This window comes from Heloderma suspectum, chromosome 6 (genome assembly GCF_057233095.1).
Source record: "Heloderma suspectum isolate Gila_16-S chromosome 6, 16-S_ref, whole genome shotgun sequence".
Taxonomy (NCBI): domain Eukaryota; kingdom Metazoa; phylum Chordata; class Lepidosauria; order Squamata; family Helodermatidae; genus Heloderma; species Heloderma suspectum.
Genome location: NC_139463.1, coordinates 113013212 through 113032982, shown reverse-complemented (window position 1 = coordinate 113032982; position 19771 = coordinate 113013212). Strand labels below are relative to the sequence as shown.

Genomic DNA, 19771 nt, shown 5'->3' with positions numbered 1-19771 from the left:
TGCAGGGATGCAAACGGCGGCTACAGCTGCCACCATTTGCAGACCCAGCCGGCAGGATTCACAGCGGGAGGGATGGGGCGCCTCCCCCCCAGCCAGAATTTTTGGGGGGAGGGACGGGTGCCTCCCCCCCAGCCAGAATTTCAGGGGGAGGGACAGAGTACCTCCCCCCCACCCTGAATCAAATTTCGTAAAAGGTAAGTGACTTTCGTACATCCCTAAGTTCTACCCTTAAAGGATGCCTAAAAATTCCATTCCAGCAGGCTGTGCTGAGGGAGATGAGAGTGAGAAGCAGCAACATTCTTATTGAAAGTCTGGCTGGGGAATGCTGGGAGATGTAGAATTTATTTCTGCCTAAACGTTCCTAGGATTGCATCATATTCCCCCCGCCCCCATCCCTCCTTATTCTTTTTTCCTTGTGTGTCATGTCTTTTTAGATTGTAAGCCTGCAGGCAGGAATTGTCCTCACTTACTGCTTCTGTTCAACATGCATGTGGTTTGTTAGGTTGTAAACTTGACTTGTCCAAAGCCTTTATAGCATGTTTGATTGGATGATCCTCCTTTTGCTCTGTGTTCTTGTATGCACCATGCAATGTGTAATGAGAAAAAGCTATGCCACATGGCTTCCCCATCTTGGCTCTGTGTTTCCTCCTCCCTCCCAATCCCCTTTCCTTTTATGTCTCTTAGAAAGTAAGCCTGTGGACAGAGGCTGCCTTATTTCGTATATTTGTAACTCACCTTGGGAGACTTTTGAGCTAAAAAAAAATAAAAGGCAGAATAAAATGCAATAAATAAATAAATAGGCTTGCATACAATTTCAATCTATATATCTCATTCAAATGTGGTTTTGAAAAAGTGCCAGGCAGCGTGGAAGCTTCTAGGATAAAAATTAATGAAATTGTCTGAGTGCATGATATGGCATACTTCTGTTTCTGTTGTACAAAGAATCCTGTGTAACTGGGAAGTTTGCACTTCGATTTTTGTTTGAATCTGCAGAAATTGCCCAGATAAGATGTGAAATTACTGTCCTTATACAATATTTGCCTGACTTGAACCAGAAAGTCAAGGATTGGGGGGGGGGCATGTTAAGAGTATGTTGAAACATCAGTGCCTTGGAGCATTTTCCCATCCCTTCAGCCAAGTCGATTCCTTTCCTAATTATGCCTTGGAATACATGGAACGTGCTTTTTTTTTCAATAGCAACTGCACACTGGGTTGACATTGTCATCCAACTGTCAACCATAAGCCTAAGATCTCTGGTTTGGTCAGTCACAAGCATACAAGTAAAGTTGAGATTCCCCCTCCCCCAAATGTGCATCACTTTAGACTTGGTCACATGCATGCAACATAGAATATAGAACTTGCTTACATGTCCATTTTTCCCACTATGGAGTAATCCTTTTAGAGCTCTTTGCAATCCCTCTTTGTTTTAACTAGGGATGTCAGAGAATTTCACCACGAATCTCGGGTGAAATGGTCTGCCACCCCCCACCCCCCCCGGGACAGGTCTTACCTTGTGCGAATCTCCCTGGTGGCAGTGGCGGCGGCGGTGGTTTGGCGGCGGCTGTGGCGGCCGGTCTTCTGACTGGCTGCCGCCGCCACCATTTCCAAGTTAAAAAAAAAACACGTGATAGGCTATGCCTATCACAGCTAGATTTTTAAAAAATACCGTGATAGGCTACGTAAATGTTTACATAGCCTATCATGGCTGAGTGAAAACAAAAAACAAAAATCTGCGCATATGCAAATGGTGGCGCCCATGGGCGCCGCCATTTGCGTTTCATATTTTGGCACGTGTAGTCTACGTAAACATTTACATAGATTACGGTGAAAATAAGGGGAACGCAAATAGCGTTCCCCTTATTTTCACCGTAATCTACATAAATGTTTATGTAGACTAGACGTGCCAAAATAAGGAATGCAAATGGCAGCACCCATGGGCGCCGCCATTTGCGTATGCATGGTTTTTTTTTTCCACTCAGCCGTGATAGGCTACGTAAATATTTACGTAGCCTATCATGGCTGACTGCAGGGACGCAAACGGCGGCGGCTACAGCTGCCGCCATTTGCATTCCCGGCCGGCAGGATTTGCGGCGGGAGGGACGGGGCGCCTCCCCCCTGGCCAGAATTTCGGGGGGAGGGACGGAGTGCCTCCCCCCCACCGCGAATCAAATTTTGGTTGAGGTAAGTGACTTTCGTACATCCCTAGTTTTAACTGCCCTAAATAATTTGGTGTAATCAGCAAACTTGGCCACCTTGCTGCTTAGGCCTAGTTTCAGATCATTTATTATTATTACTATTATTATTATTACTACTACTACTATTATATTTATTATTACTACATTTATAACCTCCCCTTTTTCCTCTTGCAAGTAATCCAAGGCAGCTGCCATGGGCATCCTCCTCCTCCTCCATTTTATCCTCACAGTCACAACAACTGTGTGAGGTAGGTTAGGCTCAGGGTCAGCAAGTGGCCCAAGGCCACCCAGTGAGCTTCTTGGCTGAGTGGGGACTAGAACCCAGATCTCCCAGGTTCTAGTCCAACACTCTGAGCACTACACCGCACTGTCTTTATGAACAAGTTGAAAAGCACTGGTCCCAATACAGATCCCTGCTATCTAAAAAGCTATCTAAAAGTGCAATATGTTTGAAAATATATTTCAAAATGTAAGCAGGAAAACAGTGAATACCCTTTTAAGTTGTTAAACAAATGAAATTATACCACACAAGAAGTCTTAAGATATGAATAGTTTATAAAGAAAATTAAATGCAGAAGAACATCATGTACAGAAGTAAAATGTGAAACATGCAATGATTACGAAAAAAATATATGTATACACTATGGAAAATACACTACAGTTTAACTCTTACTAAGGCCTATTTAAAACAAACAACAATGTTAGTAGGCCCAAGTAAGCCCAGCAGCAGTTTCAATTGTACTTAGCTGTACAATTCCACCAATCCAAACTAGCTAAATGCACTGTTTGAAGCTTTCAGCTATATAGCTGTATGGTCCAAGCTTTTAGAGAAAAGAAGGGGGGGTTAAAAAGGAATGTATAGCTACCTCTGCAGATCTAGGAGTGCACGAAAGCCACTTACCTGGTCTCACAGCTTGCTTCGTGGTGGGGGGGAGACGCTTCGCTGCTCCCCCCTAAGTTGAGGCCAGGGGGGGAGGCTTCCTGCCTCGCCCGGCCAAAATTCAGGCCGGGGGGGGAGGCTTTCCGCCTCGCCCGGCCGAAATTCAGGACGGGGAGGAGGCGCCTCGCCTCGCTCGGCCGCGAAATAAAAAGTTAAAAAAAAACACACCCCCATGATAGGCTACGTGACAATTAACGTAGCCTATCATGGCTAGATCTGCAAAGTCAGCCGTGATAGGCTACGTGAAACATCATGTAGCCTATCACGGGTGACTTTAAAAAAAAAAAGCGCGTACGCAAATGGCGGCCACAATAGGGAGCCGCCATTCGCGTTCCTTATTTGGTCGCTGTAATCTACGTAAATCTTTACGTAGACTACGGCGAAAATAAGGGCAACGCAAATAGCGTTGCCCTTATTTTCACTGTAGTCTACATAATCTTTTTTTTTTTTTTAAAGTCACCCGTGATAGGCTACGTGACGATTGACATGGCCTATCATGGCTGACTTTGCAAATCTAGCCATGATAGGCTACGTTAATCGTCACGTAGCCTATCACGGGGGCATTTTTTTAAAAATCTTAAATTGTAAACCAACATTAATTACAGCCGCCATTTGCGTATGCGTTTTTTTTTTTTAAACCCACTCAAGCATGATAGGCTATGGAAAGATTTACGCAGCTTATCACGTCTTTTTTTTTCTTTTTTTTTTAAACCTAGCCATGATAGGCTACGTAAATCTTTACGTAGCCTATCACGTCTTTTTTTTTTTTTTACACACAAGCCTGGAAATGGCAGCGGCGGCAGCTGGTCAGAAGACCGGCCACCACCGAAGCCGTCACTGGCCGCCCGGAAGATCCACTCCAGATGAGTTTCGTCCCAGGGGGATCCGTGGGGGGGGGGGTGGCAGGCCATTCCGCCATGGAGTTCAGGGGGCCGAATGCACTGGCATTTGGCCTCACCGAGATCCATGGCAGAATTCTCTGACATCCCTAACTACATCGCCATTCCACAAGTGGTAGGGAACCAGAAACGGTGAGGCTGGCTGTGTGCAGACCAGAATCGGTGGGGCCACATGTGGAAGAGCACCTTTCGATTCTGCCCAAATACTGTATAAAATGAAAAATGGAATGGAATGCATGAACATAATGTACGTGATGGCTGCCCTGTCCTATCAAATACACATGATATTTCCAGAGACAGTTCACACAAAATATTTTTTTGCAAATATGTTTGCTGCAGTTTGCAAGCCTGACCAGTCACTTCAGAATGGCACCCTTATTGCAAATATATATTTAACCAGTTACTGATTAAAATTATGACAACTTCTTAAAATAGAAACATATTACTGGGTGGGGTTAGATTAAAATAGAACATGTAAAATTCTGAAGAAAATATACTCAGGAAATCACCTGTTTTAAGATACATTACAGTACTTTCACACCTGAAAGAACTGAGAATGAACAATTGCAGAGATATGGGATGCCAACGTTGGGTATGAAGTGAGGCTGGAATCTTGGGGCAATGCCTATGGAGACATTCTTAATGAGAGCTAGAGGAGTTATCATAGAATCATAGAAAGGTAGGGTTGGAAGGGGGCTACAAGGCCATCGAGTCCAACCCCGTGCTCAATGCAGGAATCCAAGTCAGAGCATCCCTGACAGATGGCTGTCCAGCCTCGTCTTGAACACCTCCAGTGTGGGAGAGCCCACCACCTCCCTAGGTCATGGGCTCCATTGTCGTATTACTCTAACAGTCAGGAAGTTTTTCCTGATGTTCAGCCGGAATCTGGCTTCCTGTAACTTGAGCCCATTATCCAAATAGCCTTGTGCAAAGCAGTGATAGAACACGTCTGCCACTCTTCCTATTAAATATATTGGGAAAAGCTGTGGCATATTAGAATTGAGGCATACCCAGGAAATTGTCAAATATGGATGGGACTCCTCACAGAAAGGTTCTAGGGACATGAGATTCAACCTACCCCAGAAGACACCCAAATTACTGAGAATAAAACAAACAGTAGTAGGAGTAGAAATATGGCTACTGTGGGAATATATGGTATGGTGAAAATACCAAACTGGTGCTGCTGTTAACATTGTTGCTGGTGATCTCATCTGATCTTGGAAGCTAAGTAGGGTCAGCCCTGGTTAGTACTTGGATGGGAGACCGCCTGGGAATCAGGATCACTGCATTGAGCAGGGGGTTGGACTTGATGGTCTTGTATGCCCCTTCCAACCCTATGAGTCTATGTCTATTGTTGGCTTTTATTGTTGCTTTTATTGTTTTTATGTTTTTATCACTTTTAATATTTTAACTGTTTTTATGAATTTTATTGCTGTAAGCTGCCTTGGGAAGGCTTCTGCCCTGAAAGGCAGCCAAAAAATATTATAAATAAATAAATAAATAAATAAATAAATACTTACATATGATCATCAGAAAGCTCAAGAGATGTATGTTTTTCAAAGGTTATGGTTTTTGAAAATATAAAGACCTGAGACATAATGCCAGCGATTATAAGGTCCCCTGATTGATAATATTTGTGAAGAATAGGAATAGGGTGTCCAATGGGACAATGAACGATTGGATGTTGGCCTAACACCTGGGGCAGCAGCACTAATACCACAAATATGACAGTCTTGCCAAAAAAAAAAGAACTTCATTTTAGGCAACAATTCATCTCTTCCAGGACAGATACTGAAGCTGAAGCTCAAATATTTTGGCCACCTAATGCGAAGAGAAAACTCTCTGGAAAAGACCCTGATGCTGGGAAAGACTGAAGGCAAAAGGAGAAGGGGACGGCAGAGGATGAGATGGCTAGATAGCATCACGGATGCAATGAATATGAACTTGAGCACGCTCTGGGAGAGAGCGCAGGACAGGAAGGCCTGGCGTGCTATGGTCCATGGGGTCACGAAGAGTCGGACATGACTGAAAGACTGAACAACAACATCTCTTCCAACATGGTTCTTGAAGTGTCCCTGAGTGGCAAAGCTTCATTGCAATGGCCATACACTCAGCTGATCCAAAGCCAGAATTCCATGATCAACAGAAGCAATGATCAGGCCGACAGAGTCCAGTGTGTCTGTAGACTAAGCTCTGAATGGCACTGGGAACGTTATTAACATGCTTCAGCCTTTGTTCATTGCTATGGATGTGGCCTCTAGGACTCCCTGGGGATGGGGAGAAGTAGTAGATGTCATTATGATTAATTTGATAATAACAGGGTAGGTAATCACATGTTGAGAATTCTAGCTTTTCTGCAACATGGCAAAAGAAAACAGGATGATGACATCTCAGCCAAAGTATCCTGTGGTCCACCTCCAGAAAACTGAGCTCATTGGGCCAAACTGTGTGTTGCGCAAATCACTTTTTGTGTGGCTGAAGGTTAGCTTTTTATTTGTAAGCGTGTGTAGCTCCAGTTCAGACTGGTACCATGGTGCACCAGGTGGCTTGATTAAAACTCTCCCCACCCACTGAGATTTCAGAGGAACCTGAAACACAGTGAAATAACACCATATTTCCATGAAAATGACCCACAGAATCTGCTGTCGACTGAGCTGTGCAGATTGCACAGACTTGTGGGCCGTTTTTATATGTTTCTGGAATTGCATGCAATTTCCATACGAAAATATGGAAGTCGCTGTACGATACGCTAATGGCTATGCTATTTTAAAAAAAGAACGCAGACAAAATTCTATACTTCTCTGATCTATCATCAGTCTGGTTGCAGTCTTTTGTTGTGCACTCTGCTCATTGATTTTATGGTGAGCTAAGAAAAATACATGAAATACCAGTTCCATAATTGTGGTGGATTATTTGCATACCTTTCTGAAAGGGGGAAAAATCTGCATCTGTCAATGAGCAGAAGAAGGAGTGGACGATGCCTGAAAATTGACAGTACCCAGATGGACCAGACTAAACACAATCCACTCCTCTGTAATGCCCACTATATTACGTTCTCCTTTAAAACCAATCATTCCAGCTCTCTCACCTTGGCTTGGAGGCTTCTAGCCCTAGCACAGAAACAGCTATACATGGTGTCGTCCTACAGATGTTTCTGGCATGTGCATCTTCTGTTGTGGCCCTCAGGCCTCTTTGACTGGTTATTACATTCCACCATATACTCATGGCCTATTCCCCCCTCCCCATCTGGCCAGTGAGAAGCATTTTCATCTTCATTCCCTGGAGATGATTCAGTCCAAACCGGATGCTTCCCAGCTCCTGTCAGATTTCCCCCAGGGTTAAGTTTAAAAGGTTCCCTGCCACCTATTTCTATGTTACATTCCAGCAGTCTAATTCCAGTTTGGTTCAAGTGGAGCACATCATTCTTGTACAGGCTTCCTTACGTGCTTCCCCAGACCATTTCCTCCCAAATTTCCCAACCCTCATGAGGCTTTTAAAAGGGGGAAATCAATTAGCATCCAAATAGCCTTTTTATTCATTTCTTTTAACCCCCCTGAGTGAATTGTTGAAAAAAAAACAACAATGATGTGGGTAGGAGGTGTATACCTATCAATATACGTCCTGGTGTGTGGTTGTCCTGATCAGAATTAGGGCCATACAAGCTTACATTATCATAAAGAAAAAGGTGTCCCTCCGGCCTCAGCTAAATGCTATTTGATCAGAGTAATGAGTTATATGGCTCTTAAAAAGAAAATCTATGAATAACTGTGTTGGGAGATATTTATCCAACAAGGCGGAACATCGTCACCCTCCCGCCAAATTGGGGAACTACAAAAATATAACTTCAGTTGTCAGGGAATAACCAAAGTTCCCCAGTATCTGTTCAGCTTTAGATATCTGTAGTCTAATTTCATGAGTTTTTCAGTAGTAAAATAATTCTTCAACACTGTGGTTAAATATATAGTTCCAAGAAAAAAAGGGAAGCCCCCAAAATCAGCTCAGTACAAAAATAGCCAACTCAGGGACCTGCTTTGCATGGCTTAATTTACCTGCAGAGGATGTTGTGTTGTGCCTTGTGCCAATGGGTGCCATTTTTGCATGGAGCCTGCAGTAGGGATGTCAGAGAATTCCGCGACGGATCTCGGTGAGGCCAAATGCCAGTGCATTCGGAATGCCCCCCAAAACCCAACCCATGAAAGGCCCGCCTCCCCCAACCCACAAAAGGCGCACAAAATGGAGCACTTACCTGCTCCCATCCACACCTGCTTTGCGAATGGCGGCCTTCTTGCAGCCGCCATTTGCTTCCGCCATTTGTGTCCCTGAGGAGGCCATGATAGGCTGCATAAGTATTTACATAGCCTATCACAGCAGGGGGGGGGGAAACCCAGCATACGCAAATGGCGGCGGCTATGGCGGCTGCCATTTGCATTCCCTTTTTTTCGCCGTTTTTAGCCTACGTAAATATTTACGTAAGCGATTACGGCGAAAAAAAGGGGAACTCAAATAGCGTCCACTACGCAATTTGCGTTCCCCTTTTTTTCCCCACCGCGGATGCCCCTGTGCAGAGCCAGGTAAGGGATTCGTACATCCCTAATCAGGCATATCAAAGAGCCATACCTAAAATGGCTGTCTGAACCAAAGTTTGCTTTTGAGCAATTACTGGCAGGAAGCTTGACCTAGGGAAAAGGGAACATTCAACAAAACATTCTTGCTCAATAAGGTTCATGCCTGAGACAGATCAAAACCACAAAGGACAAGTTGGGAAATTTATATAGAATTGTACAAATAAAAACAAAACATCATCAAATATGAATAAATATGAAGAGGTGGGATTGAAAGATCACAGTAGCCAATCAGAGTGCAGTAAGTAATCACATTGTATATAATATTCAAGTATAATTAAAACTACAAAAATAAAAGGAAGATACTACATGGGGTTTCTTCCAGCAGGAAGTAATCTCTGCTGGCAGAAATCTGTATTGGTAATGTATGTACTGTGTTTTGCTTTGTTTTCTTTTCGTATTACCTTTTTCAACAAATAACAAGGTATCAATTTCTTTCTGTAGTTGTCTTAAATTCACTTGCTTGTTGTTTATTAAAGTTTAAACTATAATCTATGAGCAGCTCTTTATAAACTGTGTTGAATGTAAAATGACAGTCCTTCTAAGCATCAGAAAACACACACCTCTGTGGACCCAGTTATAGTCAGGAAGTAGGAGACTGTGAAAATAACAGGACATCTGCTTAATTAGGCTTATTATCCATAATTTCTTTTCCTACAACACATATTTACATCACTACAATAATTTAAAAAAATCACTTTTAATACCATCAGTATATTTGAAGGGCTGTCCTAAAAGCTCACATACCATATTTAAGAATTCGGTGAGTGTAAAGTATATGTTTGTGAAGGAGAGCTGCATACAGTGATATTCAATGATGCTTTTTTAATAGACAACTGGACATTCTCAGTTTGAGATTGTCCACTCTCACCCTATTAATCCATAACTCCATTATTAACAAAGCAGAGGTGTTCCCAACTGCTTGAAAAATGAAACCACTAGTGATTCTGAGGAAGTTCTAGGAAATGGAGTAAATGCAAGTGGGAAGAACCCCATAGATTTGTCTTTGCAAGATCAGCAGAATAATTTCAAGCTCAGGAATTTGATCATGAGATTGTCATTTTCTTTGGAGAGGACTGAGGAACTGATAGACAAGAATAAAAGACAAGGATGGAAGTGGTTAATCCATTGTAATTGGTTCAACCACTTTCAGTTTAAATTGAGAGTCCATCCTGTAATTCTAAGTAATGGGTATAATACCTCCACTTCAAGCCTCAATCTTTATTGGAACATCCTCATTACAATTTTTGACAAAAATCTAGAATTTGGCAGTTTTCTCCAAACTCTCTCATCTGCCCCCCTCCTTGATAAAAACTGATGGTGGAGGATGTGGGGACAGCAGTAATGGCTGGAGGATTTCAGCACTTGCTTAGGCATCATTTTTGAAGCATGGGCTGTGATTATTACTCAGACTCTCCAACATGAAATTGACTCTTGCTCATGCTAAGAGTAATTCAAGAGTGGTCAGGCCTTATGGATCCAACTTATGCAATTGGTGAAGTCTTCCACACCAAAGTTGATGTTACTCTTCCCCTTCACACCACAGTTTTGGGGAAAGAGCCAGGGATATCAGAACGATGGAGTGCTATGTTTGATTTCGGGGTGGGGGGCATAGCTCAGTTGTAGAACACGTGCTTTGTATCTGGAAGGTCCCAGGTTAAATCCCAGGCATCTCATATAAGGCTGGAAAGCGTCCTGCTTGAAACTCTGGAGAGCTGCTGTCAGTCAGTGTCAACAATGCTGATCTAGATGGACCAATTGTAAGACTCAGTATAAGGCAGCTTCCTATGTTCCTATATGTTTTTAGTAATGCTGCAGTTTTGAAGCATTATAAATCAGACAGAAGGATTGGGGCTCAACTTTTAATGGCTTGCTCTTTTCTGAATGGGAGGATTTTTTTCCCAATTTCCACACCATCTCAATTAATTCCTATAGAAGTGAGACAATGATCTGGAAGGCAGCATCTAAATTTATGATTATGAGCAGCTGAGTACAGTGTGACTTCATTACAGGCAAATTCTACGAGACAGTCATTCATTCTTTAATTATTTCTTTTGGTTAGCTTTCCTCTGCTGTTCAGCTCTGGCTTCAGCAAAATGACATAACATTTTGGGAAGAAGATGCAACCCAGTAATCCAGCACTGGAAGCCAAGATAGAAAAGATCTCCACAGCCACCATATATTTCCCCTTGGTGCTCAAGTAGGTGGGAACAAAGGACAGCCACACACTGCAAAAAACTAACATGCTGAAGGTGATAAATTTAGCTTCGTTAAAACTGTCTGGCAATTTCCTGGCTAGGAAAGCTGCAGTGAAGCTGACAGTAGCCAGAAAACCCATAAAGCCTAGGACAGAGTAAAACATTATAGGTGAACCTTCATTACATTCCAGTACAATTTCTGTTGTCATTGACTGCATGTCAAAGTATGGAAATGGGGGAGAAATTGCCAGCCACGTGGTACTAATCATGGTTTGAATAAGGGAGCATGAAAGAACAATGTAGTTAGCCACCCATTTCCCCACCCATTTCCTCATCCTGGACCCTGGTTTGGTGGCCATGAAAGCTAGAACCACAATGGTGGTTTTGGCCAATATGCAAGAAACTGCCACTGAGAAGATCATGCCAAAAGCAGTTTGTCGAAGGAGGCATGGCAGCTTTTCAGGCTGTCCAATGAATAAGAAAACGCAAAGGAAGGACAGAAAGAGGGAGATGAGGAGAGCGTAGCTGAGGTTCCTGTTGTTGGCTTTGACTATGGGAGTCTCCTTATGTTTCATGAAGATTCCAAGCACCAAAGCTGTGATGGAAGAAAAGAAGAGGGCAAAAGTGGCTAAACTGATCCCCAACGGTTCTCCATAAGACAAGAAGGTTATTTCTTTTGGAACACAACCATCCTTATAATTATTTGGATACTGATCCCCAGGGCATTCAAAACAGTCATCCATGTCTGAAAAAGAAAGCATATATCCTTCTGTACATGGAAGCCCTGTATGTTGTGCCTGCTGGAAATAAAACACAACCATTATAAAGCCTTGAATTATTTCTGTTATGACTCTGAAATCCGTGCCTGTGCCCTTCTCAATTCATTATTTTTACAAGAAGCCATATTCAGCTATGACCCAGAAGCAATGCAGGTCAAGGGAAGGGAAGCTCATTTCCACCAAAAAATATGCCTTCAATCCCTGAATATGATTAAGAAGCAGTTAAAACTACTTACATCATCTCTAGATATAGTGAAATCCCCACCCCCACCCCGCATTGAAACCCATCATGATATTAGGTGGTATATACAAGAGCAGTTGCATCTCAGTAGAAATATTACACAGTATCATCTTTTCAGCTGACATGGCCAAATTTGTCAGTTTAATTTTTAATCATCATCATCATCATCATCATCATCTTAAGTCCATCGAATTGTGAGAAGACAATGTTGTACCTGCCTGCCAAGTTTCTGTTAAATATGAAGAGCCTGGCAGAAAAAAAAAAAAAAGAGGTGACATTCCAAATCTAGCACCATAAACATGGTTGAATACTTAAGGATTCCCACTTTTTAAGAGATGAGTACTCAAACCTGCATGGACCAAAACATCAGCTTCACTTTCTCCCACCTTTGATTTGTTAAAAACTAAAGTTTTTTCCATTGAATTTATGGGGGAAAAAATGTGATTTTGGAGAGTTCTTATCACACACACACACACACACACCAAACTTATCAGCCACCTGCAAAAATTTAAACAATATTCAAAAATCTAGTGTACATATGGATCATTCTTGATATAATTTATACATATTGTACAATATGTCTCCTACCCTTCTGGTTTGAAATCTTTCCTTCTGGACATGGATGACAAGCATAGCAACAAAACGGCTTCCCTTCCTTCTTTCTTTTACTATAACCTAAACGGCAGTTCTCATTACACAGAGAAAGGGGTTGTGCCTGCCCATAAATGACAAAAAGACAAAGACAGAAAGAAAAGAAGAAGAAGAGAATAGCTTGGGAGTTGGGATCTCGTTAGCTGAAGTATAAAACTACAGATACATAAAACATTGTTGCTAGTATGGAATACTGGCTTTGTTTTCAGAGAAAACTCTTTATGTGACAACAGCCAATAATAGTTCCTGTTACTCCAGTAACTTTGTATTTATGATATAGATCTTGGAAAATATACTGACAGCATCACAGCTTAGTCCAATAGCTTATCAATTTAGAATACTTTCAAATGATGCTTCACATATTTTATTGCTCTTGATATATTCTGTTAGGGTTTCTAGGTTAGAGTTTGCTTTTTCTTCCTCACATTTATATGTTCTAAAATTTACTTTTTACCCTGTGAGTCCCTTTGCTTGGTCAGTTGATAAACATATTTGTTTTCAACTTTGGCTCCTGTGAACAAAAAGTTAGACTCTGATGTCAAACCCTTCTAAATGGCTATTGCTTGAATCTTTCCTAGTGTATGGGAGACCACTGGTCAGGACTACATGATCTTAAAAATATATGTCTATATACTAATTAGCAGAACTATTGGCTGTATTTGAATATCAGTGACATGGAGGTCTCACCACTTCCTATATCTTTTTCACAAGCTGTTTTAGCTTGACCTTAGTCCCTGTATGTTTCACATGTGAGAGGTAATAGCTGCTTTGGGAGATGACTTAGATCAGTGCAATGATTATGGATCTCTCCTGTAAACTTTCACCTAGAGAGAGAGCTGATTCTGTGTTTGAAAATTGAATGTTGATGTGAACATTGAGGAGATATCGATATTAGTGTTGTGCTGAAAAATACTTTCACATTTCTTTGAGGATTCTCGTACAACTTGATGGGGAAAGAAATTGATTCATTAAAATAATAAAAGGAGAAGGGCATTTCTGTGAAACTCTCATGGGTGAGGTGCTGCCTTTTTGAATTTACCTCAGAAGCTAGCCAAGTATCCTCTCTTTCATTGTTCAGTCATCTGTCTTGTGGTGTGCTCTACAGGCTACCTGTGTTTTAATTAAAGCCAAGGGGAAGAAATCATGAACTAATTCCTCCCATGGATCAGATCAGGAAGTGTGAGCAATGGGATGCTTTAAGAGAAAGGGCCAAGCAACACAGCAGTGTTGGCTACCTCTCAATGACAAAGTATGGTCAAAATCACCACCAAAAGGGATTTTAAGGACATTCTAAAGTGCCCTGTGAAGGGTGCAGAAAAATGGAAGCCTCTTTTAGAGGGGAAAAAATCATTTGAGAGATTGGGAGGAGATTTTGGCACAACACTAATTGGGATTAGGCCCATCATTAGGGACGTATGAATCCCTTACCTTGCCATCCACGGGGGGTCCGCCGGGGGGGATGACGATCCATTCCTCCCCCCCGGAATCCTCACCAGCCAGCTCTGCGCCACGGTGATTCCACGGAGCTGCTGGCTGGCTCCGAAGCCCCAGCGATACGGCTGCCATTGCCCTATCGCTGGCTGAACTGACAAACTGCAGACGCAAATGGCGTCCTCTACACCAGATACCATTTGCGTTCGCAGTTTGTCAGTCCAGCCAGTGATAGGGCAATGGAGGTCATATTGCTGGGGCTTCGGAGCTGGCGGCAGGCAGGATCCGCCAGCGAGGACTTCGCAAGGGAGGTGGAGGGAGGCGATCCGATCCTCCACAGACTTCAAGGGGGTGGATTCAATAGAATCCAGCTTCATTGGGGTCCGTGGAGGATTTCTCCAACATCCCTAATTGGGATACATTGGGCCTTTCTACATGAGGTTTTTACTGTGTGCTCATAATTCCTCACTCATGGTAGTTTGTGGGTCCTTTACACGAAGTTGTCATCCTCCAGAGCCTCTCCCATACTTTGCAACCATGATTGTCATGTTTTTCCTAATGAGGAAAGTCTGGTATTTTTCTCAATGGCATTATAGGAACCTCATGTATTTGTGCAATTTTCCTATACCACAACAACACCTAGTGTTTCTGTAATGGAAGGCAGAGAAACAAAACCCCTTGAAGAAAACACATGTAAAGGAGCCATTGTTATTCCAGTAAAGAATACTGAAGCAAGAAGCCTCGGTAAAGGTGTGGGCTAAACGCCTCATTTAGAAAAGCCCATTGTGAAATGGATCTTACATGGTTGAACCTTCTGGGCCAAGTAATGGCATCATCATGAATGGTGAACCTCTTCTCTGGGGAAGCCTGTGGGTTCATCATTCCAACTTTGACTCTGCGAAAGGTCTCATTTGGGAATGTGACCCAGTTGTTAATATCAAATCCATCTACTAATACCCCTTTTTGGTCAAAGGAAATCTCTTCCCCAGCACTATTGTTGAATGAGACACTTTTCAGGAAGTGATGGATCTGAATTGGTACAGGAAAAAAAGGCATTTTTTCTCAGATTAAACTACATTTTGAACATAATATAATGGTATACTGATGGTAGTCCATTGCCCATAGCAGTTTAAATGTCCTTTATAGTTGAGATTTAATAGGTACTTATGAAACTTGAAAAACTATATTCAACTTGCTCACACTCCTAAGAGAATATGTATTATTCAACACTACCAACATTCAGCTGTAATTGATGCAAAAGGAGGGTTTTGTTTTTGTTTTTTTAACTCTATGGCATGCAGCCCTACTAATCCAAATGCAAATGGGGCAGAAGGCTAATTCCCTCCTTCCTCCTTTCATCATTTTTCTCCAAGTGTTGCTCACTCACTCACAGCATTCTGGGAACTACTGAGCATGCTTAGTGCCTTGCTATTTTCTTTTTAGAATTTATTTTAATTTTAGTGGCTAAAATATTTATATAAACCTGGGGAGTCCTTTCAAAGGCTGTAAAACCCATTATGTTTGTGTGAGGCCCTGTTTCACTGATATGGTCTTAGTTATGGCACTGTCCAACATCTTTAGCCATCACATAGAGAGAAAACGTTCTGTGCACTTAATGGCCTATTGTTGCACCAATAGATATGGTGAACTCTTCTGCATCAGATACATGAGGATATTACCTGCCATGGCTGTTGATTCAAACGCTTCCAACTTACACCATCCACCATTGCTCTATGTTTGAATTTGGATGAATACATGGCATGCAAAGCATGTGCCACAGCATGGATGGCATTGTAGACACTGTAACTGTGGCCAGTCATGCTCATTTCAAAAACAGACCCAGGGAGGGTCACCACCTTCTCCTCCCCAGTGCAGAGTTGCCCAGCTTCCTTGTCTAAAGAAGGATGGGGAAAGGAACAGTTAAATGCCTCTTCCCAGAAGACCTTGATAAAACCATCTTCTTTTTCCAAGGTTGGGTTTCTCATCTGAAGGAATTCCTGGAACCCTAGAATATCTTTTGAGTGAATTGCAAAGGATACAGCACCATGGATAAAATGCATGTCCCAACTCCTTTGAAAGGAATATGACGTGAAATCCATCTGGGCTGTCATAATCCAGACTTTTGCCTTTATTGACAATGATATACCTTCTATTTCTGCCACCTTGGGTAGAGTTCTCATTGTCATCATGGTATGAACTTCACCATGCACAACTACAACATTTGTAGAGCTTCCCATAACAATGATGCTTGTTTCAAAACCTTCTTCTACCATTGCAGCCAAGTCACTCGAAGAGGTTAGTTTGGGGAATCTTTCTATAAAATCAAAGCAAATACCACTCTGGGAAAACATGGGAAGAACATTCCATACAAATTCCTCTGAATGAACATCATCCTGAGAAAGTATCCCTATCCATATCCATTTGAAATACAAGAGTAGCTGGAGAATCCCATCATACTGATGAGCTCCATCTGGGAACATCCAGTGGAAGAACATATTTTGGATATTGTCATTCCTCATAGGAGAAGAGCCATAGGTGATCTACAGATAATATGAGAGAAAGAGAGAGAGAGAGAGAGAGAGAGAGATGGAGATGGAAGACAACTGATATCAACCCATATTGCATCTTTTATTCAAGTACTATATTAACCAGCAGGATGTCATCTTTTCTTTGGACTTAGATGGATGATATTCTGAAGGTGACGGACTCAACCTTGGGGGAGCTGGGGTGGTGACAGCCAACAGGAAGCTCTGGCGTGAGCTGGTCCATGAAGTCACGCAGAATCGGAAGCGACTGACTGAATAAACAACAACAATGGACTTTGAGAGGTGCAGGTTTGGAACATATTTTGATACCTGTGACTTGGCACATATGTGACTTAACATCATCCTTGGCACACATGACATTGGGATGCCAGGTGTAATATGGTCAGCAGAAGCTTGTGGCAAACCTGGTGTTCTTGTGGGTCTGGCTGGTGGAAATTCCATGTCACAAAGCTCCTTACTAATAGCAAAACCAGAAGGCAAAAAGATAGACTGCTGTTAATTTAATGTCAAATAATATGATGAAGTGGTAACAATAACTGCATTGGGATTTACTGCAAGCCTACTGCAGTGGTCCCTCATGCCTTCAAGGCCTTCAAGGCTCAGATTGGAAATCCCTAGCAAATTCTGTCTGGTATGTGCTGGATCTGCTGGGTTAAAATGTTTTTTTGTGCCTCTGTTTCCTGTCACCATACATACTTATCAAGGAAGTGAGTGGTACTCTACCAGCAGCTACAGATGTGTGCTAGACTAGCCTCCAACTGAGTGCACCTTCCCTGGTACTACCAGCTTTCACATTCCTTCCATCACTTTACTCCTTCCCCATCTCCTCCTCCTCCACCACTACCACCACTCGATCACTTTCTGTCTCTTCCTCCTCATTCTCCCACACCCAGGCTGCACCTGTTCATTCACTTTTTCAGGCACTGTGCTCAGTTCTCCATTTTTCTCTCAGTATTCTGTTTTATCAACTTAAGATAGGGATGGCAGAGAATTCCACCATGGATTCCAGAATGGCCTCCTGCCCCCCGCCCCCCCCACGGAATCCCCCAGGACGGCACTTACCTGGGGCGGATGCAGCAGATTCGGCAGTGGCTCCAGCGGTGGCGACGGCTGGTCTCCTGGCCGGCTGCGGCCAGGCTGCTGCAGCCTCCATTGGCGTCTTTGCAGCCGTGATAGGCTATGTAAGAATTTACGTAGCCTATCATGGCTAACCCCAAAAACAAAAAACAAAAACCAGCGTACGCAAATGGCGGCGGCTATGGCAGCCGCCATTTGCATTCCCTATTTTTCGCCGTTTTATCCTATGTAAATATTTACGTAGGCTTTTACAGCAAAAAAAAAAGAAAAGAAACGCAAATAGCGCCCACTACACTATTTGCAGTTCCCTTTCTTTTTGCCGTAATTGCCTATGTAAATATTTACATAGGATAAAACGGTGAAAAATAGGGAACGCAAATGGTGGCTGCCATAGCCGCTGCCATTTGCATACACCATTTTTTCTGGAGGGGTTAGCTGTGATAGGCTACATAAATTCTTACGTAGCCGATCATGTCTGCCTGGGTGGATGTAAATGGCAGCCGCTACGGCAGCCGCCATTTGCCTCCGCACCAGCCAGTCTGCTGCCAGAAATCCAGCTGTGGATGGCCCTGGCTGGCTGGCTGCTCCGCAGAGCTGCCACAGAGCAAAGCCGGCCGGGCAGGATTCCAGGGGGGATGGCCAGATCGCCTCCACCACATCAAGGATTCCGGGGGAGGGACGGAGGGCTTCCCCCCCCCATGAACACAATCCGTGAAAAGGTAAGTGACTTTCATACATCCCTACCTTAAGAACATAAGAAGAGCCATGCTGAATCAGACCAAGGGTCCATCTAGTCCAACATTCTGTTCACCCAGAGACCAAATGGCTCTTGACCAGGAACCTACAAGCAGGGCATGAGCGCAACAGCACCATCCTACCCATGTTCCCCAGCAACTGGTGTATATAGGCTCATTGCCTCTGGTACTGGAGGTAGCACATAGCCATCAAGACTAGTAGCCACTGATAGCCTTCTCCTCCACGAATTTGTCCAACCCCCTTTTAAAGCCATCATGTGGTAGCAAGTTCTATAATTTAACCATGAGCTGTGTGAAGAAGTTCTTCCTTTTATCTGTCCTGAATTTCCCACCAATCAGCTTCATAGGATGACCCTGGGTTCTAGTATTTTGAGAGAGGGAGAAAAATGTCTCCCTACCCACATTCTCCAGACCATGCATAATTTTGTATACCTCTATCATGTCTCCCCTTACCCTCCTTTTTTCCAACCTAAACAATCCCAGCTGTTGTAACCTCTCATAATGGAGTTGCTTCATCCCCTTGATTATTTTAGTTGCCCTTTTCTGCACTTTTTCCAGCTCTGCAATAACCTTTTTAGGTGTGGTGACTGGAACTGGACACAGTATTCCAAGTGTGGTTGCACTATAGATTTGTACAGGGGCAGTATGATATTGGCAGTTTTATTCTCAATTCCTTTTTTAATTATGCCTAACATGGAGTTTGCCTTTTTTTATATATACAGCAGCCACACATTGGGTTGACATCTTCACTGAGCTGTCCACCACAACCCCAAGATCCCTTTCCTGGTCGGTCACTGCTAGCTCAGATTCCATCAGGCTATACGTGAAGTTGGGATTTTTTGCCTCAACGTGCATCACATTACACTTGCTTATACTGAACCGCATTTGCCATTTAGATGCCCACTTTCCCAGTTTGGAGAGATCCTTTTGGAACTCTTCACTGTCCCTTTTTGTTTTAAGCACCCTAAATAATTTGGTGTCATCTGCAAACTTGGCCACTTCACTGCTTGCTCCTAATTCCAGATGATTTATGAACAGGTTGAAAAGCATTGTCCCTAATACAGATCCCCGTGGGACCCCACTATTTACTTCCCTTCACTGGGAGAATTTACCATTTATTCCTACTCTCCGCTTTCTGTTCTTTAACCAGTTACTGATCCATAAGAGGACCTGTCCTCCTAATCCATGACTGCTAAGTTTGCTCAGGAGTCTTTGGTGAGGGTCTTTGTCAAAAGCCTTTTGGAAGTCCAAGTAAACTATGTCTACCAGATCACCCCTGTCTACATGTTTACTGACACTCTCAAAGAACTCTAAAAGGTTAGTGAGAGTGTAGGACTTACCTTTGCAGAAGGCATGTTAATTCTTTTTCAGAAGGGCTTGTCCTTCTATTTGCTTACCTTTAATAATGCCTTCAACCAGTTTACCCAGAACAGACAT

General features: G+C 42.9%; 1 protein-coding gene across 1 annotated transcript in view; it reads right to left on the bottom strand.

Moving 5' to 3' along the window:
• Positions 1-10697: 10697 nt before the first annotated feature.
• Positions 10698-19771, bottom strand: part of LOC146342572 (vomeronasal type-2 receptor 26-like) — a 32063-nt gene continuing 22989 nt past the window's right edge. The window contains exons 6-9 of the mRNA XM_084807902.1: positions 15636-16496; positions 14758-14985; positions 12463-12589; positions 10698-11599 (exon numbers count right to left, since the gene is read on the bottom strand). Coding sequence (XP_084664028.1) covers positions 10698-11599; positions 12463-12589; positions 14758-14985; positions 15636-16496 — 2118 coding nt within the window. The remainder of the gene's footprint in view (positions 11600-12462; positions 12590-14757; positions 14986-15635; positions 16497-19771) is intronic.